This window comes from Orycteropus afer, unplaced genomic scaffold (genome assembly GCF_000298275.1).
Source record: "Orycteropus afer afer isolate SDZICR_OR568_19922 unplaced genomic scaffold, OryAfe1.0 scaffold00153, whole genome shotgun sequence".
Taxonomy (NCBI): Eukaryota; Metazoa; Chordata; class Mammalia; order Tubulidentata; family Orycteropodidae; genus Orycteropus; species Orycteropus afer.
The window spans coordinates 3739781-3758342 of record NW_006921740.1 but is presented as its reverse complement, the minus strand read 5'-3'; the positions used below and the strand labels follow the sequence as shown (position 1 = coordinate 3758342).

The 18562-nt window shown below is 37.9% G+C and overlaps 1 protein-coding gene across 1 annotated transcript in view; it reads left to right on the top strand.

Annotated features, from left to right (window-relative positions):
* The window catches only part of CLOCK (clock circadian regulator), a 76364-nt gene that overhangs the window by 53629 nt on the left and 4173 nt on the right, over positions 1–18562 (top strand). The window contains exons 13-18 of the mRNA XM_042781700.1: positions 7338–7479; positions 8726–8826; positions 9324–9413; positions 13370–13522; positions 14291–14500; positions 15211–15416. Of these exons, the coding sequence (XP_042637634.1) occupies positions 7338–7479; positions 8726–8826; positions 9324–9413; positions 13370–13522; positions 14291–14500; positions 15211–15416 (902 nt within the window). The remainder of the gene's footprint in view (positions 1–7337; positions 7480–8725; positions 8827–9323; positions 9414–13369; positions 13523–14290; positions 14501–15210; positions 15417–18562) is intronic.

Sequence of the window (18562 nt, the reverse complement as noted above, 5' to 3'; positions counted from 1 at the left end):
TGCCCAACCTTCCTTCTGAGGAGTGGCTGGTGGGTTTGAACCGCCTGCCTTCTGGTTAGCAGTCAAGTGCCTTAGCCACTATGCTACCAGAGCTCCCTGGGATAAACATTAGCATTTTTGAATACTGTAGAAGGGTCTGATGAACACAGAAAAAGTGAAGGGAGAGTCTGAGATTAGAAATTCTAGAGCATTATTCCTGAGTAGCTGAAAGAAGATAGCATCTATATAATCCGCAAGTGAGAGGGTATGTTCAGCTCAGAGGACAGATGATTCATCTGTAGTATGGATCTGCAAACTAGGGTCTGAAGGCCGAGTCTGGTTTTGAAACACCCACAAGATACAAATGAGTTTGATACTTTTAAGTGGTTGGAGAAAAGTAAAGAATGTTTCATGACAAATGAAAATTATATCAAATTCAAATTTGCATGTCCACAAAATAAAAGTTTTATTAGCATACAGTTACCTCATTGGTTTGTATGTTCTCTATGGCTGCTTTTGAGCTATATAACAAGAGCTGAATAGTTGTGACAGAGACTATATTGCCTGCAAAGCCAAATATATTAACTATCCAGCCCTTTACAGAAAAGTTTGCTGACCCCCTGATCTATAGTAACATGAAGAAAGGTAGAATATGTGAATATAGATATTGGTAGGTAGATAGATGTAGTAGTGAGAGCTTATAGCAATACTCTTCAGTGAATAGGAAGCCAAGTTACCAGCTAGACGTAAAGATAGGATCAGAGTTGCTGGGAGACTGAGAAGAAAGGGACAGGTGTTAAATAGTTACCTAGAGGATAGTAAAGCAAATGGACTAGAAAATCTTAGTGTGTGTGGCAGGAGAACTAAGGCCCCACTTGAAGTTCTTGGTCATGAATTTAAAGTGAGACTAGTTACCATATTGTGTTTCTTCAACCATATTTGACTATTCAGGAGCAGATATGGAATTGGTAAAAGGCTGAGTTTAACTGGGATTGGGATTTTGCCAAGAAAGTGTGATGAAGGGAAAGAGGAGCAAACGAGTTGAAAATATATGCAAGGGAGTGATTAAAATGGTTAACTGTGAATTTAAGCTGGTGAAGAGGAGAAAGGAAACATAAAAATAAGAGTGAAAATGGGTAGAATCAATGTATTATAGGTTCCAGTGGAGTCAAAGAATTATTTATTGGAGTTGTTATATGAAAGATAATGAGCAGGAAATATGGAAAAGGAGGGTCAAAGAGTGGGATATTTGAGATTGAGATTATAGGTGTGTTCTTATTAGTGATGACAGGATCTAGTGTATATCTGAAAGGATGAGTGCCCAAGGATAAGTGCAAGATCTTTGGAGGAGAGGCCTCAAGGAAGAGAGAGATTATGTTGTTAGATATATGAATATTGTTTTTGTTGTTGTTGTTAGGTGCCTTCGAGTCATATCCGACTCATAGTGACCCCGTGCACAGCAGAATGAAACACTGCCTGGTCACGTGCCAGCTCCATGATCCTTGCTATAGTTGAGCCCATCGTCGCAGCCACTGTGTCAGTCCTTCTTCCTTGAGAGCCTTCCCCTATTTCGTCGACCCTCCACCTTACCAAGCATGACATCCTTCTCCAGGGGATCGTTCCTTTTGACAACATGGCCAAAGTAGGTGAGACGAAGTCTGGCCATTCTCGCTTCCAGGGAGCATCCCAGCTGCACTTCCTTCAGGACAGATCTGTTAGTTCTTTTAGCAGTCCACGATACTTTCAGCATTTTTCACCAGCACTGCATCTCAGAAGCATCAATTCTTCATTCTTCCTTATTCACTGTCCAGCTCTCACATGCATACGAGGTGACTGAAAATATCATGGCTTGTGTCAGGTGCCCCTTAGTCCTCAAGGAGACATCCCTGCTCCTCAGCACTTAAAAGAGGTCCCCTGCACCCAACTTGCCCCGTGCTATACGTTGTCTGATGTCTTGACTCCTGCTTCCATTGGCATCAGTTGTAGCACCAAGCAATGTGAAGTCTTTGACAACTTCAATCTTTTCTCCAATTATCGTGATGGTGCATATAGGTCCAGTTGTGAGGATTTTTGTTTTCTTTATATTAAGATGTAATCCATGCTGCAGACTGTATTCTTCAATCTTCATTAGTAAGTGCCTCAAGTCATCCTCACTTTCAGCAAGCGAAATTGTGTTGTCAGTGTATTGCAGGTTGTTAATGATTCTTTCCCCAATCTTGATGCCACGTTCTTCTTCATATAGTCCAGTTTCTTGGATTATCTGCTCGGCATACACACTGAATAAGTCTGGGGAAAGGATGCAACCCTGACACACTCCCTTCTTGATTTTAAACCCTGTAGTGTCCCCTTGTTCTGTTTGAAAAACAGCCTCCTAGTCAATGTACAGGTGCCTCATGAGCACAGTCATGTGTTCTGGAATTCCCATTCTTCTCAGTGTCATCCACAATTTGTTAAAATCTACACAAATCAAATGCCTTTGCGTAGTCAATAAAATGCAAGTAAACATCTTTCTGGTATTCTTTGCTTTGATCCAGAACCCATCTGACAACAGCTATGATATCCCTTGTTCCACGTCCTCTTCTGAATCCAGCTTGCACCTCTGGAAGTTCTCTGTCAGTATACTGCTGCAACTGTTTTTGAATTATCTTCAGTAAGATCTTACTTGCGTGCAATATTAATGATATTGTTTGATAATTTCCACATTCTGTGGCATCACCTTTTTTTTGGAATGGGTACAGATATGGATCTCTTCCTGTCAGTCGGCCAGGCAGCTGTCTACCAAATCTCTTAGCATAACCTAGTAAGTGCCTCCAGTGGGGCATCTGTTTGTTGAAACATCTCAATGGGTATTCCGTCAATTGCTGGAGCCTTGTTCTTCGCCAATCCCTTCAGTGCAACTTCGACTTCTTCTTTCAGTACCATTGGTTCTAGATCATATACCACCTCCTGAAATGGATGAAGATCTACTGGTTCTTTTTGGTACAGTAGACTCTGTGTATTCCTTCCGTCTTCTTTTGATGCTTCCTGTATCATTCAATATTTTGCCCATGGGTTCTTTCAGTATTGCAACTTGAGACTTAAATTTTTTCCTCAGTTCTTTCAGCTTGAGAAATGCTGAGCGTGTTCTTTTTGGTTTTCTAACCCCAAGTCTTTGCACATTTCATTATAGTAATTGGCTTTGTCTGTTCGAGCTGCTCTTTGAAGTCTTCTGTTCAGCTCTTTTATCTTGTCATTTCTTTCATTTGCTTTAGCTACTCTCCACTCAAGGGCAAGTTTCAGAGTCTCTCCTGTCATCCATTTTGGTCTTTTCCTCTTTTCAGTGACCTCTTGCTTTCTTCATGTCATCTTGCTGTCATCCCACAATTCTTCTGTTTTTTGGTCATTGGTGTTCAGTGTATCAAATATTTTCTTTAGATGGTCTTTACATTCAGGAGAGATAAATTCAAGATCATATTTTGGCTCTTGTTGACTTGTTTTAACTGTCTTTAACTTCAAGTTGAACTTGCATATGAGCAGTTGATGATCTGTTCCACTATCAGCTCCTGGCCTGGTTTTGGCTGAAGATACTGAGCTTTTCCATCGCTTCTTACCACAGATGTAGTCAGTCTGATTCCTGTGTATTCCATCTGCTGAAGTCCACATGTATAGCCGCCATTTGTGTTGAAAAAAGGTATTTGCAATAAATAAGTCATTGGTCTTACAAAATTCTGTCATGAGATTTCCAGTCTCATTTCTGTCACCAAGGCCAAATTTTCCAACTACCAGTGATTCTTCTTTGTTTCCAACTTTTGCATTCCAGTCACCAGTGATAATTAACACATCCTGATTGCATGTTCGGTCAATTTCAGACTGCAGTAGCTGATAAAAATCTTCAATTTCCTCATCTTTGGCTTTAGTAATTGGTGCATAAATTTGAATAATAGTCATATTAACTGGTCTTCCTTGTAGGTGTATGGATATTATCCTGTCACTGACAGCATTGTACTTCAGGACAGGTCTTGAAACATTCTTTGTGATGATGAACGCCATGCCATTCCTCTTCAAATTGTCATCCCCAGCATAGTAGACCACATGGTGGTCTTTTTCAAAATGGCTGAAACCAGTCCACTTCAGCTCACTAATGCCTAGGATATCAATCTTTATGCACTCCATTTCATTAGGATATCAATCTTTATGCACTCCATTTCATTTTTGACAATTTTCCTAGATTTATGCTTCATACAATGCATATTCCAATTAATAATGAATGTTTGCAGCTGTTTCTCCTCAATGTGAGTTGTGCCACTTCAGCAAATGGAGGTCTCGAAAGCTTTACCTTATCCATATCATTAAGCCTTGTTCTACTCTGATCATGCAGCTCTTTTCCAGCCCTATTTTGAGAGCCTTCCGACCTTACGACTTAAGTGGCTTATTCTCCTGCGCTGTATCAGATAGTGTTTTCGAGCTATTCATAAAGTTGCACAGTAATATATTAGACAGTGTTTCTCTGCTATTCATAAGGTTTTCCCTGGCCAATTCTTTGAGAAGTAGATGGCCTCCTCCTTGTTCCTGGTCTGTCTCAGTCAGTAAGCTTTTGAAATTTGTGCACCATGTGCAACCCTGCTGAGTTTGAGACACTGGTGACACAGCCTCAAGCCTCACAGCAACACACCACCACAGTAGGACATACTGATGGACAAGTTTGTCTCCCTTAGCTGTTCAAAACCTTTCCACCCTCCTCACCCTCCCCTTACATAGATCACTGCCTCTTTCCCACCGCTTGGGAGAGACATGGCTTATAATGTGAATATTATAACCTTAGAATTAAGAATTAGTGAGAGTAATCCTAAACCAGGAGCTAGAATTTTAATTCAAATTCTTAGTGGGGAATGACCAAGAGTACATAAATGACTGCAGCAGTAGAGACCATGAGTTACATAATACAGAGATTTGAGATTCAGAGCTGTGAGTTTGGGGGAAGGAAAAAGGAAGGAGAAATAGTCCAGAAACAAAATTCAGAGGACTTCTATCCCACCTGTAGGTTTGTGTGAGAGAAAAGAGCCAACACTTTAGAGACCAATGAGAAAAATGGTACCTTCAGGGGAGATCTGGATTTTAATTAAATACATCAGGCCTGTGAATGAATATTGAGAGGAGGTTGAGAATACAGAGGATTTTGCTCATTATGGACACCAAAGCAGGCTGAAGGATTTCAGGAGCTGGAAAGGAATGGGAGATGGAAATAAAATAGAGGATATGAAGAGCTGAAAGGCAATTAGGATGCAGGAGATAAAGCATTTTGCCACATCACCTTTTCCCCCCTTCACAGCATAAGTAACTTTGAAATTATATTGTTCATTTATGTGTAGGTGTACAGATGTATAAGCACATATGTGTGCATACAGATTAAGGAGCCATGGTACACAGTGGTTAAGCAGTCAGCTGCTGACTGAAAGGTCGGCAGTGCGAACCCACCAGCCACTCCACAGTACAAAGATGTGGCAGTCTGCTTCCATAGAGATTACAGCCTTGGAAACCCTATGGGACAGTTCTTCTCTGTCCTGTAGGGTTGCTGTGCATCAGAATCACCTCGACAGCAGTGGGCTTTTTTATGCCTGCATTACCATTCTCCCTTTTATGTAAGCTTCCCTCAAAGAGCAGGTATATTATTTCTTTCTTACTCATTGCTGCATGTACAAGACTTTTAATATAGAACATTTCCTCTATTATAATAGTGAGGAAAGAAAAGATGACTATATTAGTATATACTAATATATTAGTAGGAGCTCTGGTAGCATAGTGCCTAAGGCACTTGACTGCTCACCAGAAGGCTGGCGGTTCAAACCCACCAGCCACTCCTCGGAAGGAAGGTTGGGCAATCCTACTTCCGTAGTGATGCTGCCTTGGAAACCCAAGGAGGGGTCGCTATGAGTCGGGGCCGACTCAACGGCAAAACAACAACAACAACAATATATTAGTAAGGAGCTCTGGTGGTATAGTGGTTTAAGGCATTTGGCTGCTACCCAGGAGGTCAGTGGTTCAAACCCACTGCTGCTCCAGGGAAGAGAGATGAGACAGTCTGCTTTGGTAAAGATTTACACCGTTGGAAACCCATTTGGGGTCACTGTGAGTTAGAATCAACTTGATGGCAGTGAATCAGAATATATTTGTATACCTGCTATTTTAGAAAGCAGGTTAATATATTTGGTGGTGGGAAAGTGTTAACTGCAAGCATAACGTAAGTGTGTCGCCAGAGAGAGATGGATCCAAAGGTTTAAGAAAAGTGGAATAGGTATAGAGTTACTGTGAAAAGTGGAAAAGTGAGCCCACCAGAACTTAAGTGTTGCTGCTGTTTTGAGTGTCCGTTAATGAATACATCTGTCTTGGAAGAAGTGCAGCCAGAATACTCCTTAGAAACAAGGATGGTGAGACTTCAAGTTACATACTTTGGGCATGTTGTTAGGAAAGATCAATCCCTGGAGAAGGACATAATGTTTGGTCGTGGACCAGCAAAAAAGAGGAAGCTCCTCAATAAGATGGATTGACCCAATGGCTGCAACAGTAGTTCAAACATAGAAACAATTTTGAGCATTGTTTTGTTCTGTTGTACATTGGGTCACCATGAGTCAGAATCAACTCAACATTACCTAACAACAGCAACAAAACTATTTCTAAGAAGATACTTCCATGGAAGGAAGGTTGGGCAATCTACTTCCGTAGTGATACTGCCTTGGAAACCCAAGGAGGGGTCGCTGGGAGTCAGGTCTGCCTCGGCGGCATGTAATAACAACAACAACAAGACACTTAAGAAAGTGAGCTAGAAGGATAGGAAAGTATGGTTTTAAAAACAAAAAAAAAACCACCAACCTGTTGCCATCAAATCACTTAAAATTCATGGGGACCTCATAGTTTAAAGTGGAATTTTAATTTGTGCTTTTGAAAGTGTTACAGTATCTGATGATGAGAAAAAGGTGTGCAGGTTCAATGACTGAGGTCAAATAGAAGAAAAATTATTGGCGAGGAGGGGTTCAAAGAAAAAACAAAGCTAAGAGGCCAAGAGAGAATGTTGGATGAGTGGTCCATATGAATATTGAAATTTTGGAGAAAGCTTGGAGTTGGGAGTAAAGGGGAAGATTATGAGCAGTCAGCACTGAAGTTCCAAAGATGAGCAGTGCACCTTGTACTAAACTAAAGCTTAATCTTTATTTTGTTGTTTCTTCAAGTAGAGAAAGAAGGCAAAACTTTCTGGCTATTAAAAATAAATTTTCAATTCTTACATAGCATATGCACAGGTACCTTTGCACTGTTTTGTAAAAGCAGTATTGCTAATATGGAAATCTCTGAACTGAACAAGTAAACATTTTACTCTGTTTCCTTAGAGCCAAGATTCTGGGTCTGATAATCGTATAAACACAGTCAGTCTCAAGGAAGCTTTGGAAAGGTTTGATCACAGCCCAACCCCTTCTGCTTCCTCCAGGAGCTCAAGAAAATCATCTCACACAGCAGTCTCAGACCCTTCCTGTGAGTATCCTAACTTGAAAGCAGACTTCCTTTAAAGAGAGTGCTTCTGAATTGTTTGTGTTAACTGATAGCAGCGTTTTTTATCAAATGCTTCCTTAAAATTGCAAATGTTTATATTTCTGAAATATATTAACCTTTCAGGTAGTTAGGAGGCACAGTGCTGACATTTAGCAAAGAATTAAGTTTTATCAAGTGTGCTATAAAATATGTAAATAGTAATATTGGTAGTGTGGCTGAGTTGTCCCCAGGTCCTGGGTTAAGTCTCTAGTCTCTTTGGGATCATGGGTTCAAATCCTATTGCTGCCAGCTGTTAGGATGATTTTGAAGAAGCCCTTACGGTGCAGTGGTTAAGTGCTGCTAACCAGAAGTTGATGGTTTGAACCCATGAGCAACTCCATGGGAGATTTGGTGATCTGTTCCCATAAAAATTACAGCCTAGGCATTGAGTTTATGCTAATGGTAGTGGGATATTTTAGAAAAGAATAGGAATAAAATGGTGGCACAACATGAAAAATATCATCAGTGTCCCTGAGCTATAAACGTGGAAGTTATTATGTTGGTGAATGTCTTGGTGTGGATGTTTTCACCACAATCAAAGTGGAAAAAAAAAAAAGATTACCACTTAGGAAATTCTGTGGGGCAGTTCTGCTCTGTCATATAGGGTCACTTTGAATTGGAATAGACTTGCCGGCATCCAACAATAATGTTGGTATTGTTAATTTGTTTTTGATTATCCCTCAAAATGAAAGACAAACTGTTTATTCCTTTTTTACTGATAAAGCCAATGAATATTCTTTTAAATATGTTTGCTTTTTTGAAAGTTTTACTGTGTTGTCTTTATGAAAACTTTCATAATTGTCATTAAATTAGCAGTCGTTTTTATGTTTAAAGTTTTCCCGTTTCATGTATTTTCTTTGCCCTTACCAAAGACAGAAAATGAAGAATGTAATTAATAGCACTGATAAATGTAGAAATTGTTGAATTGGAGAGTGTCTTGTGTATATTTTCACCACAATAATATATTTTTACATATACTAAATAACAATTTGTATTATATAAATGATAATATAATTTATATTATAAATAATTATAAATTAAAAGGAATCATCTTATAGTGGAATTCACTTTTATTGAATGATTTAGAAAAATAACCATTTTTTTATTCATTGAAGTGCATTTTGGAATTAATCTTTCAAAACTGTATTTTAAAAGTACTTCATGGTGGTTCTGTTTTTGTTGACCCCAGCGACACCAACAAAGATCCAGACGGATACGAGCACTCCTCCCAGACAGCATTTACCAGGTCACGAGAAGATGGCACAGCGGAGGTCATCGTTTAGTAGTCAGGTAACTCTTCAGTTAACGTTCTTCTCATTAAAGATTTACTAATAGTGGGGAAAAAATCTACAGAATCCCATTTATCCATTTTTCCTTTCTATAAAGATCAAAATGGTTGGTTGTTAATATACAACATTTAATCATGATCTTGTTTTTTGTGTGAAATAGCTGTCATAGATATCAGTCCTTTTAATTATTTTTCAGGTTAAAAAAAAAAAATCCAACTGTGAAAAGCTAATAATTTAGAGGAATTTTATATGTAAATTCAAATACCAATCACATTCAATTAAGTTCAGCCCACTTATATTGAGGAGCCCATGTAAGGTACTGTGGTAAGTGCCTTGGAAGATTAAAAATATAAATGAGAAATAGGCCTTTCCAGTATAGATGGAGAGACATACCTATACTTAAAAGCTCAGTGATAAAAGTACCGTGTTGATGTTTCTGGTAGAAGTGCACACATATGGGAACAATCATCATTCCAGTGTTATTTATTTTGTTTCCAGTCCATAAATTCCCAGTCTGTTGGTCAGTCATTAACACAGCCAGTGATGTCTCAAGCTGCAAATTTACCAATTCCACAAGGCATGTCCCAGGTATTTTTTGACTGTTTGTTTGTTTGAGTTGAGTATTTTAAAATGATAAATTGCTTTTAAGCTAATATAGATTTCTTTATAATATGGTTTTAGAAGTGTTGAGTCTCAATGGGGGGCATTTAGCCTATTTGGGGACATTTGTGGTTGTTGTAATGATTATGGAGTGACACTGGCAGGGACTGGAGATGCTAAATGTACAACAAAAAATTGTCCTGCTTGATCTACCACAACAACTCCCTATTGAGAAATGCTGTAGACCTAATGATACTGAAGATAAAATACAGCTTCATTTTGTTCTTCCTTTGGATATTGAAAGAATTGAGTAACTTTAGTCATATATTCATTCATTTGTTCATATGTAGGACTTTTATTGAGTTCCTTGTATGTGTCAGATATTATAGGTGTTGACAATACAAAGATGAATAAGATTTTAATATCTGTACTTAAACAGATTATTATATCTAGAAAGAATGACATAACGTATATAGTGCATGATAGAGGTATATAGGCTGAGATGTAAACACATGAGATAGCCCCTCACTTGTTGTTGGAGGAAGTAAAAGAAAACTTTTCAGAAAAATTGTCATGTGGCCTGAGTCCTAAAGGAGGCCTAAATATAAAAATCAGAAATGCTACAAAAGTGACATAAGTCATTTTTGATCATAGTTTTCCAGTTTGTAAATCTGAATCCACTTAATGCCTCAAATACATAAAAATACTGCTGAATAGCAGTAAAGGTAATATAAAATTTTCTGATTGCCTTATCTGGCATTAAATATACCTTGACTTAGCAGTATCCTGATTTTATATAATAATAGTTAACAGTGAGTAAAAATACTGTCTTTCTAAAATAACATTATATGGTTATTGTTTAAATTATACATACATAATTTAAACTGTTATATAATATGACACTTGTACAAATGCACTGATAATAAGTCACCTAAACGTCATAATCTTGATTACTAACAACGTATTACATGTCATGTAAGATCTTTAACAGCACTGCTTTATTAAATGTTGTATTCGTTCACAAGTTTTTATAACATTGAGTCCTCAAATCCTGTTTATTCTGAAGTGTTAACAGAATTTTTATATAAATATTTAGAGATACACATACTTTCAATATTATTAGTTCATTAATCTCTGAATACTGAGTATTTCTTAACATTTTAAAGGAATAGTTTCATATTTCATTTTAAAGCAAAATAAATAATGGCTACTGTGTCAAAAATGTTAGGAAGTATTCAAATCTCATCTTGTCCAGAGGGAAGGCCAACTGCTTTGCCTCTTAATTCTGTGACTTCTTTTCCACTTATCCTGCTGCTTTTTTTGTTTCTCTTCTCTAATTTGTATTTAATAGAAATCATTTTGTATCTTTTAAACTATGACAGTATCATTTTTATCCAAAAGTGCAATTAACTTTAGTTATAATAAAAATACATTTATGTAACATAAAGATAACATTTTTACTGATATAAATAAAGGCATAAGAGAACTGAGGTGTTAAATATGTAATCTTTTCTTAAACTTGTAGTATAGTCTAATATATGATATAGTATAGTTATTGTCAACTCCAGAAGCCAGATTTGTATGCCTTCAAAAGTAATACTCACTGTCCTCAGTACAAACTTTTGGAGACGAAGTAAAAAAGATTTTGGGAGGCATTTCTCACTTTTAAATGAACTCATCATAGGATACTATTTTAAGATTAAGACAGATTTCCACTAAGGCAAAACTCTGGTCCTCTTATACTATGTCCTGTGTACTTATGGTTGACCATTTATGGAAATGTGTTAAGTGAGCCTGTATAGATTGAAGACATGAATCATCAAAAGTGTACAACCAGTAAAAATAGGAGCTGATTATGACTCAGATAAAACAAAGAAAAATAAGTAATAATAAAAACGCTGGAAGTAAAATAACTTTGTTATTATTCATTCATTTATGCATTTATTTATTCATTCATAATTGCTTAGTCCTTAAAATCTTTATTCTGTATTTGTCTGAGAACAGTTTTAGGTGAAAATATTATGGTTGGTTATCTCTGTTTTATCACTCTGGGCACTTCTACTGATATACATGTAGAGGATATTCTGGGAATGTTAAAATTTGATATGAGGAATAACTGTAACTGGAGGTCTGGCTGCTTCTCCCTTTGTTAAAGAGTAGAAATGTAGCTACTGGAGAAGCTGTTTTTTTATTCCTCCATATCCACCATCTGTGACCCATTATCACCACATAAAGTAGCAGATAGAGAGTGAGAAAGCAGGTAATTAGGGTAGATTTTGTGTGCTTTATATGATAAGGTATAGTTTTCACTGCAATTTTAATGAAGAATAATAAAATAATGACAAACTTTTTTTGAGCTCTTATGTGCCAGGCATTGTACTCAAACCAAAATCAAACTCACTGCCCTCGACTCAGCGACCCCTCCTTGGGTTTCCGAGGCAGTATCACTATGGAATGGATCGCCCAGCCTTCCTTCTGGGGAGTGGCTGGTAGGTTTGAACTGCCAGTCTTCTGGTTAGCAGTCAAATGCCTTGGGCACTACACTACTAGAGCTCTTTAGGGGTTTTATATATTCATTTGAACTGTATGAAACTGCTGTTAATCTAGGTAAAAAATGTCAATTACTAGCAATTTGAAATGGTTCATCCTAATACATTAATAAATGTAATACCTCACAATAACCCCGTGGAGTTGGTGCTTTTATTAGCTTCATTTTACAGGTGAGGAGCTCTGGTAGCCTAGTGGGTAAGACAGTTGGTTGCTAACCACAAGGTCAGTAGTTCAAACCCACCAGGTGCTGTGTGGGAGGAAGATGAGGCAGGCTACTTCCATAAAGATTTACAGCTTTGGAAACCCAATGGAGGGGTAGCTATGAGTCAGAATCAACTTGATAGCAGTGGATTTGGCTTTGGTTTATTCACAGATAAACTGAGGCTTAGAGAAGTTAAGTAGCTTGTCCCAGTAAGTGGCAGAGCCACAACATGAGTTTATGTTCTCTAACTCTAGGTATACTTGTATCAGTCAAGATGCACTCAGGGTCAAAAGCCAGAAGCTACACTAGAAATTTGAACAGAAAACCAAAAACCAAACTCACTGCTGTCGAGTCATTTTCAACTCATAGCGACCCCTCCTTGGGTTTCTGAGGTGGTATCTCTACAGAAGTAGATTGCCCACTCTTCCTTCCAAGGAGTGGCTGGTGGGTTTGAACTGCCAACCTTCTGGTTAGCAGTCAAGTGCCTTAGGCATTATACCACCAGAGCTAATGTAAAAAATTATTAACTGGTAAATAAGAATTAACTACTAAGAAGAGTAAAGAGAACTCTAAAGAATACAGGAATGATGCATATAGATTGCAGCCACAAACTATAAGACAGAGAGTACCCAAGGAAGGAATAAACAGAAAATTCTCCTACCTCCAAAGCTTACTTACCCACCCCTTCCTGCCCAAATGACAGAAGTTCACTGAGGTACCACAGGCAGGGGCTGCAGAACAAGAAACCACCTGCTGGAGTGCTGGCAAAACTTTCTAGGAAGCCAATGGAGAGCAGTAGGACTAGGATGCCAGTGAGACTTGCTGGAAAGTCACCTGCTGGGGTGCTGATGACACTTGCTGGGAAAACTGCCACTGGCAGCCATGCCATAAGAACAAGAAGGAAAAGTACCAGAACAAGGAAGGAAAGTCTCTTCCTCTTGTAGATCCCCCAAGTGCCCTCTACTGAGATGGTTAAATTTATGCCCGCTGGCAAGAAGAAATATTTATAGGATCCAGCTCCAGCATCATAAAAGCAGAACGAAGATGATTAGATTTGAGAATCCAGCTGAGAAACAATACACTGATAATTGGCATAACATTCTTAACTCATGATATATTGCTTGCTTCCCACACTGTACAGTTATGAGGAGTTCTAAAATATGCTATACTTTTTCCACACATGGTATGTCAGTTTCAGTTTTCAGCTCAATTAGGAGCCATGCAGCATCTGAAAGACCAGTTGGAGCAACGAACACGCATGATAGAGGCAAATATTCATCGGCAACAAGAAGAACTAAGAAAAATTCAAGAACAGCTTCAGATGGTTCATGGTCAGGGACTGCAGGTAAAGTGATTCCTACATTTCTATAAAAAACAATTACAATCTCATATCCATATTTTGGTTTCTTAGGAAAATTGACCTTTCATATTTGACAATTCAATAAATTTTAATACATTCAGTGTGATTGCTTTACAGTCTTTATAGTAATTCACTTACAAGAGTGTTCCCATCAGTATCCTTGTTTCTCCAGCTTAATGGAATCATCTTTTAACAGTTGTTTTTAATAAATGGAAATCCAAAATAAAAGATTGTTTTACATAAACTTTTTTAGGTACATTTAGATTAGAATGTGTAAAATTTTCATCAGTAGTAGTTTTAATAAAATACCAGGACATAGTAGATATGATTGAAATTCGTATTATTAGGTCAGCTAACCAGGCAAGTCTAAAGTTTCATCTTGATTATCTTATCAGAGGAGATTAGGACTTTGGTAGATGAAAACTACTTCTACCTAAAACCATAAAGTGTAAATGATAGGTATTACAGATGCTGTCAGTCCACAGGCCTTTTGAGTAAGACCTTCCAGTAAGTGGTAGAGCCACAGCATGAGCTTATGTTCATCCTGGGGTAATGCTAGTAAGGGTAGTGCTAGCTGATACAACAAACAGTCCCCAAAATGTAAAATGCTCAAACAGAGATTTTGAAATTTAAAAAACTTTTTCTAATAGTTTGAAACACAATAAGGTTAAGAATCACTAGAAGAATGAATTTCACGTTTTACTCAATAATTAATCTACAAAGCTCATTTTAATGTAATCTTTGTTTTAAAAGATGTTTTTACAACAGTCCACCCCTGGATTGAATTTTGGTTCTGTTCAACTTTCTTCTGGAAATTCATCTAACATCCAACAACTCACACCTATAAATATGCAAAGCCAGGTTGTTCCTACTAACCAGATTCAAAGTGGAGTGAACACTGGACATATTGGTACGAGTCAGCACATGATACAACAGCAGACTTTACAGAGTCCATCTACACAGGTAATGGGCTGTGAAGAATTCAGTGATTGAAATGTACACCATTGCTAAAATAAAAACAAAGCTCTAGCTTGAAAAATACTATATTTTACATTTTAATAGTAATTAGAAAGTACAATATTGAGAATAATTGTCAAAATAATTTGTGAAAAATTACGTTAATGTTGAATGGCAAATGCTTTCAATATTTTTATGTTTAAAAAAGGTTGCAATTTGTTTAACAGGTCTAGTCTCAATTATACCAGTTTCTTATAATTTATAGACTACTTTTATATGTTAAAAAGGTTTGCCTTGCAAAGAAGCTGACGAGGAAACATGTTAGAATATTGGGCCAGTGATGGTTTAGCAAATACTCCTGATTATTTTGATAATTAATACACATCTGTGACTACAAGTCCCAAGGCTTTACATGAAATACATAAAAATGTCTAATAACCTGCCACTCCAAACATGCAACAAAATTTTCACGAATATTTCCCCATTAATATTTTCCTCTTTTTCTAAGAGTCATAGATTGTCTTCCAGCAACGTATTCAAGACTGTTTCCTTCTCAGTAACCACAAGTCATTCCTTTGTAGTTAGATTTCTTCTAGAATAATATATCTTGCCACTTCGTTCTCTGTCAGGCCAACTGTTGTTAGAAAAGTGAATAGAAGAAGTGATACTTTCTGGGTAAATTTTCGTCAATTGATATAAAATCTTTTCTTTTCCAGCAGAGTCAACAAAATGTACTGAGTGGGCACAATCAACAAACATCACTTCCCAGTCAGACACAGAGCACTCTCACAGCCCCACTGTATAACACTATGGTGATTTCTCAGCCAGCCACAGGAAGCATGGTCCAGATTCCATCTAGTATGCCACAAAACAGTGCCCAGAGTGCTGCGGTCACCACCTTCACTCAGGACAGACAGATAAGGTAGTGGTCTTATTTCATTTGTCATTTTCAAAGTCATAAGCTAACTGATTAAAAAACAGTAATTAGACTTTTTAAAACATGGTTTTAGTTTGTTGCTCATTCCAGCCAAACCAAAACCAAAACCAAACTCCCTGCAATCGAGTCAATTCCAACTCATAGCGACCACCTTTGGGTTTCCGAGGTGGTAAATATCTATGGAAGTAGATTGCCCAGTCTTCCTTCTGTGGAGCAGCTGGTGGGTTTGAACCGTCAACCTTCTGGTTAGCACTCACATGCCTTAGGCACACCACCACCAGAGCTCCTTCACTCTAAACAGTGTTCTTAAACTTGAAATAAAAACTCAGAATGTATGCATTTTACTAAAGGTTTTATAATAAATGGGTAACAAGAAATTTTGTTAAGAAAATTTTGTCTAAAAATGTGCAGCTAAATATTACGGAATGAAAAATTCTTCAGTACACTGTTGTAAGAGTTTTATGACAGCTGTGTTTCATTGTGAAACTTACAAATGTTCAGTACAGATGCTGGAGAGTTTTCATGTAGAAACAATGATTGGAGTCTATACTACCATAGTTTATATGTGTTACAGAATAAAAGCTTATCTTTATTCAGTTAATTTCTGTACTGAGTGCTCAAGATCATCTCATTTCCTTCTCATCTCCCTTGCTCCCTCCCTAAAAAAAAAAATGGATGTTAGGATCTTGTATCTCCCAGATACGAGAAAACGGAGGCATAATGGATTTTTAGTAATTTGGTCAAGGGCATATAAGGAAGTCGGGGAGGATCCCTGAGCTCAAACCTGGTGTCTGATTTCCAAGTTCAAGTGCTGACACATATACTGCCCTAAGCTTTTGTGAGTCATTCTGGAAACACAGCCTTTTACAGCTTATTTTAGTAGGAAGTCCAAATAGCTGACTTGGAAACAAACTTTACGAAGAAATGTCATTCATACATTAGGAAGCTGTCTTTGAACAGTTGTAGGATTTCTATAGTCTTAAATATACTATTTGGAGTATGTTTTTATCTTTTACTACATGTAGACTGCTGCTTTTATAGTACAATTTTGCTATTAGAACCGTGTAATATTTTAAGTTGTTAGGTGCTGTCGAATTAGCTCCAACTGGACAGTGAAAGACTGCCCGGTCTTGTGCCACCTCACAATCCTTGCTATACCTGACTCCATCCCTGCAGCCACTGTGTCAGTCTATCTCGTTCAGGGCCCTCTCCTTTTTCATTGACCCTCCACTTTACCAAGCATGATACCCTTCTCCAGGGAATGGTTCCTTCTGACAACATGACCACAGTAGGTGAGACAAAGTCTAGCCATTCTTGCTTCCAAGGAGCATTCCGGCTGCACTTCTTCCAGGACGGATTTGTTAGTCCTTTTAGCAGTCCATGGTACTCTTAGCATTCTTCTCCAACACCACAACTCAAAAGCACCAACTCTTCCTCACTCTTCCTTATTCATTGTCCAGTTCTCACATGCAAATGAGGCGCTTGAAAATACCATGGCTTGGGTTGGGTGCACCTTAGTCTTCAAAGAGGCATCTTTGCTCTTCAGCACTTGAAAGAGGTCTTTTGCAGCATATTTGCCCAGGGCAATATATTGTCTGATATCTTAACTGTTGCTTCCATTGGTGTTGATTGTGGAACCAGGTAATATGAAATCCTTGACAACTTTTATCTTTTCTCCATTTATCGTGATGCTGCTTATTGGTCCAGTTGTGAGGATTTTCATTTTCTTTATGTTGAGGTGTAATCCATACTGCAAACTATAGTTTTCAATCTTCATCAGTAAGTGCTTCAAGTTATCCTCACTTTCAGCAAGCAAAGTTGTGTCATCTGCATATCGCAGATTGTTAATGAGTCATCCTCCAATCCTAATGCCATGCTCTTGTTCATATAGTCCAGTTTCTTGGATTATTTGCTCAGCATACATATTGAATAAGTATGTTGAAAGGATTCAACCCTGATGCACTCCTGATTTAAAACCATGCAGTATACCCTTGTTCTGTTCAGACGACAAACTCCTGTTCTGTGTACAGGTTCCTCATGAGCACAACTAAGTGTTCTGGAATTCCCATTCTTCTCAATGTTATCTGCAATTTGTTATCATGCACACAATAGAATGCCTCTGCATAGTCAAAACACAACTAAATATCTTTCTGGTACTCTTTGCTTTCGGCCAAGATCCATTTGACAGTAGCAATGATATCCTTTGTTCCACATCTTCTTCTGAATCCAGCTTGTATTTCTGGAAGTTCCCTGTCAGTATACTGCTGCAGCTATTTTAGAATTATCTTCAGCAAGATTTTACTTGCATGTGATATTAATGATATTGCTCAATAATTTCCACAATCTGTGGATCACCTTTCTTTGGAATGGGTACAGATAGGGATCTCTTCCAGTCAGTTGGTCAGGTATCTGTCTTCCAAATTTCTTGGCATAGACAATGAGTGCCTGCAGCATCTGTTTGTTGAAATATCTCAGTGGATATTCTGTCAATTCCTGGAGCCTTCTTCACCAGTTCCTTCAGTGCAGCTTTGACTTCCTCCTTTAGTACCATTGGTTCTTGATCATATGCCACCTCCGAAATGATGAACATCGACCAATTGTTTTTGGTACAGTGACTGTGTATTCCTTCCATCTTCTTTTGATGCTTCCTGCATCATTCAATATTTTGCCCATAGAATCTTTCAATACTACAACTCAAGGCTTGAATTTTTTTTTCAGTTCTTTCAGCTTGAGAAATGCCAAACGTTCTTCCTTTTGGTTTTTTTAACTCCAGGTCTTTGCATGATGTTGTTGTTATGTGCCATTGAGTCAGACCCAACTCATAGCGACCCCTCTGTGGGTTTCCGAGGCAGTATCTCTACAGAAGTAGATTGCCCAACCTTCTTTCCAAGGAGTGGCTGGTGGTTTTGAACCTCCAGCCTTCTGGTTAGCAGTCAAGTGCCTTAGGCACTATGCTACCAGAGCTCCCCAGGTCTTTGCATATTTCATCATAATTACTGACTTTGTCTTCTCTCGAGCTGCTCTTTGAAATCTCTTCAGTTCTTTTATCTTGTCATTTCTTCCATTTGCTTTAGCTACTCGCCACTCAAGGGCAAGTTTCAGAGTCTCTTCTGACATCCATTTTTGTTTTT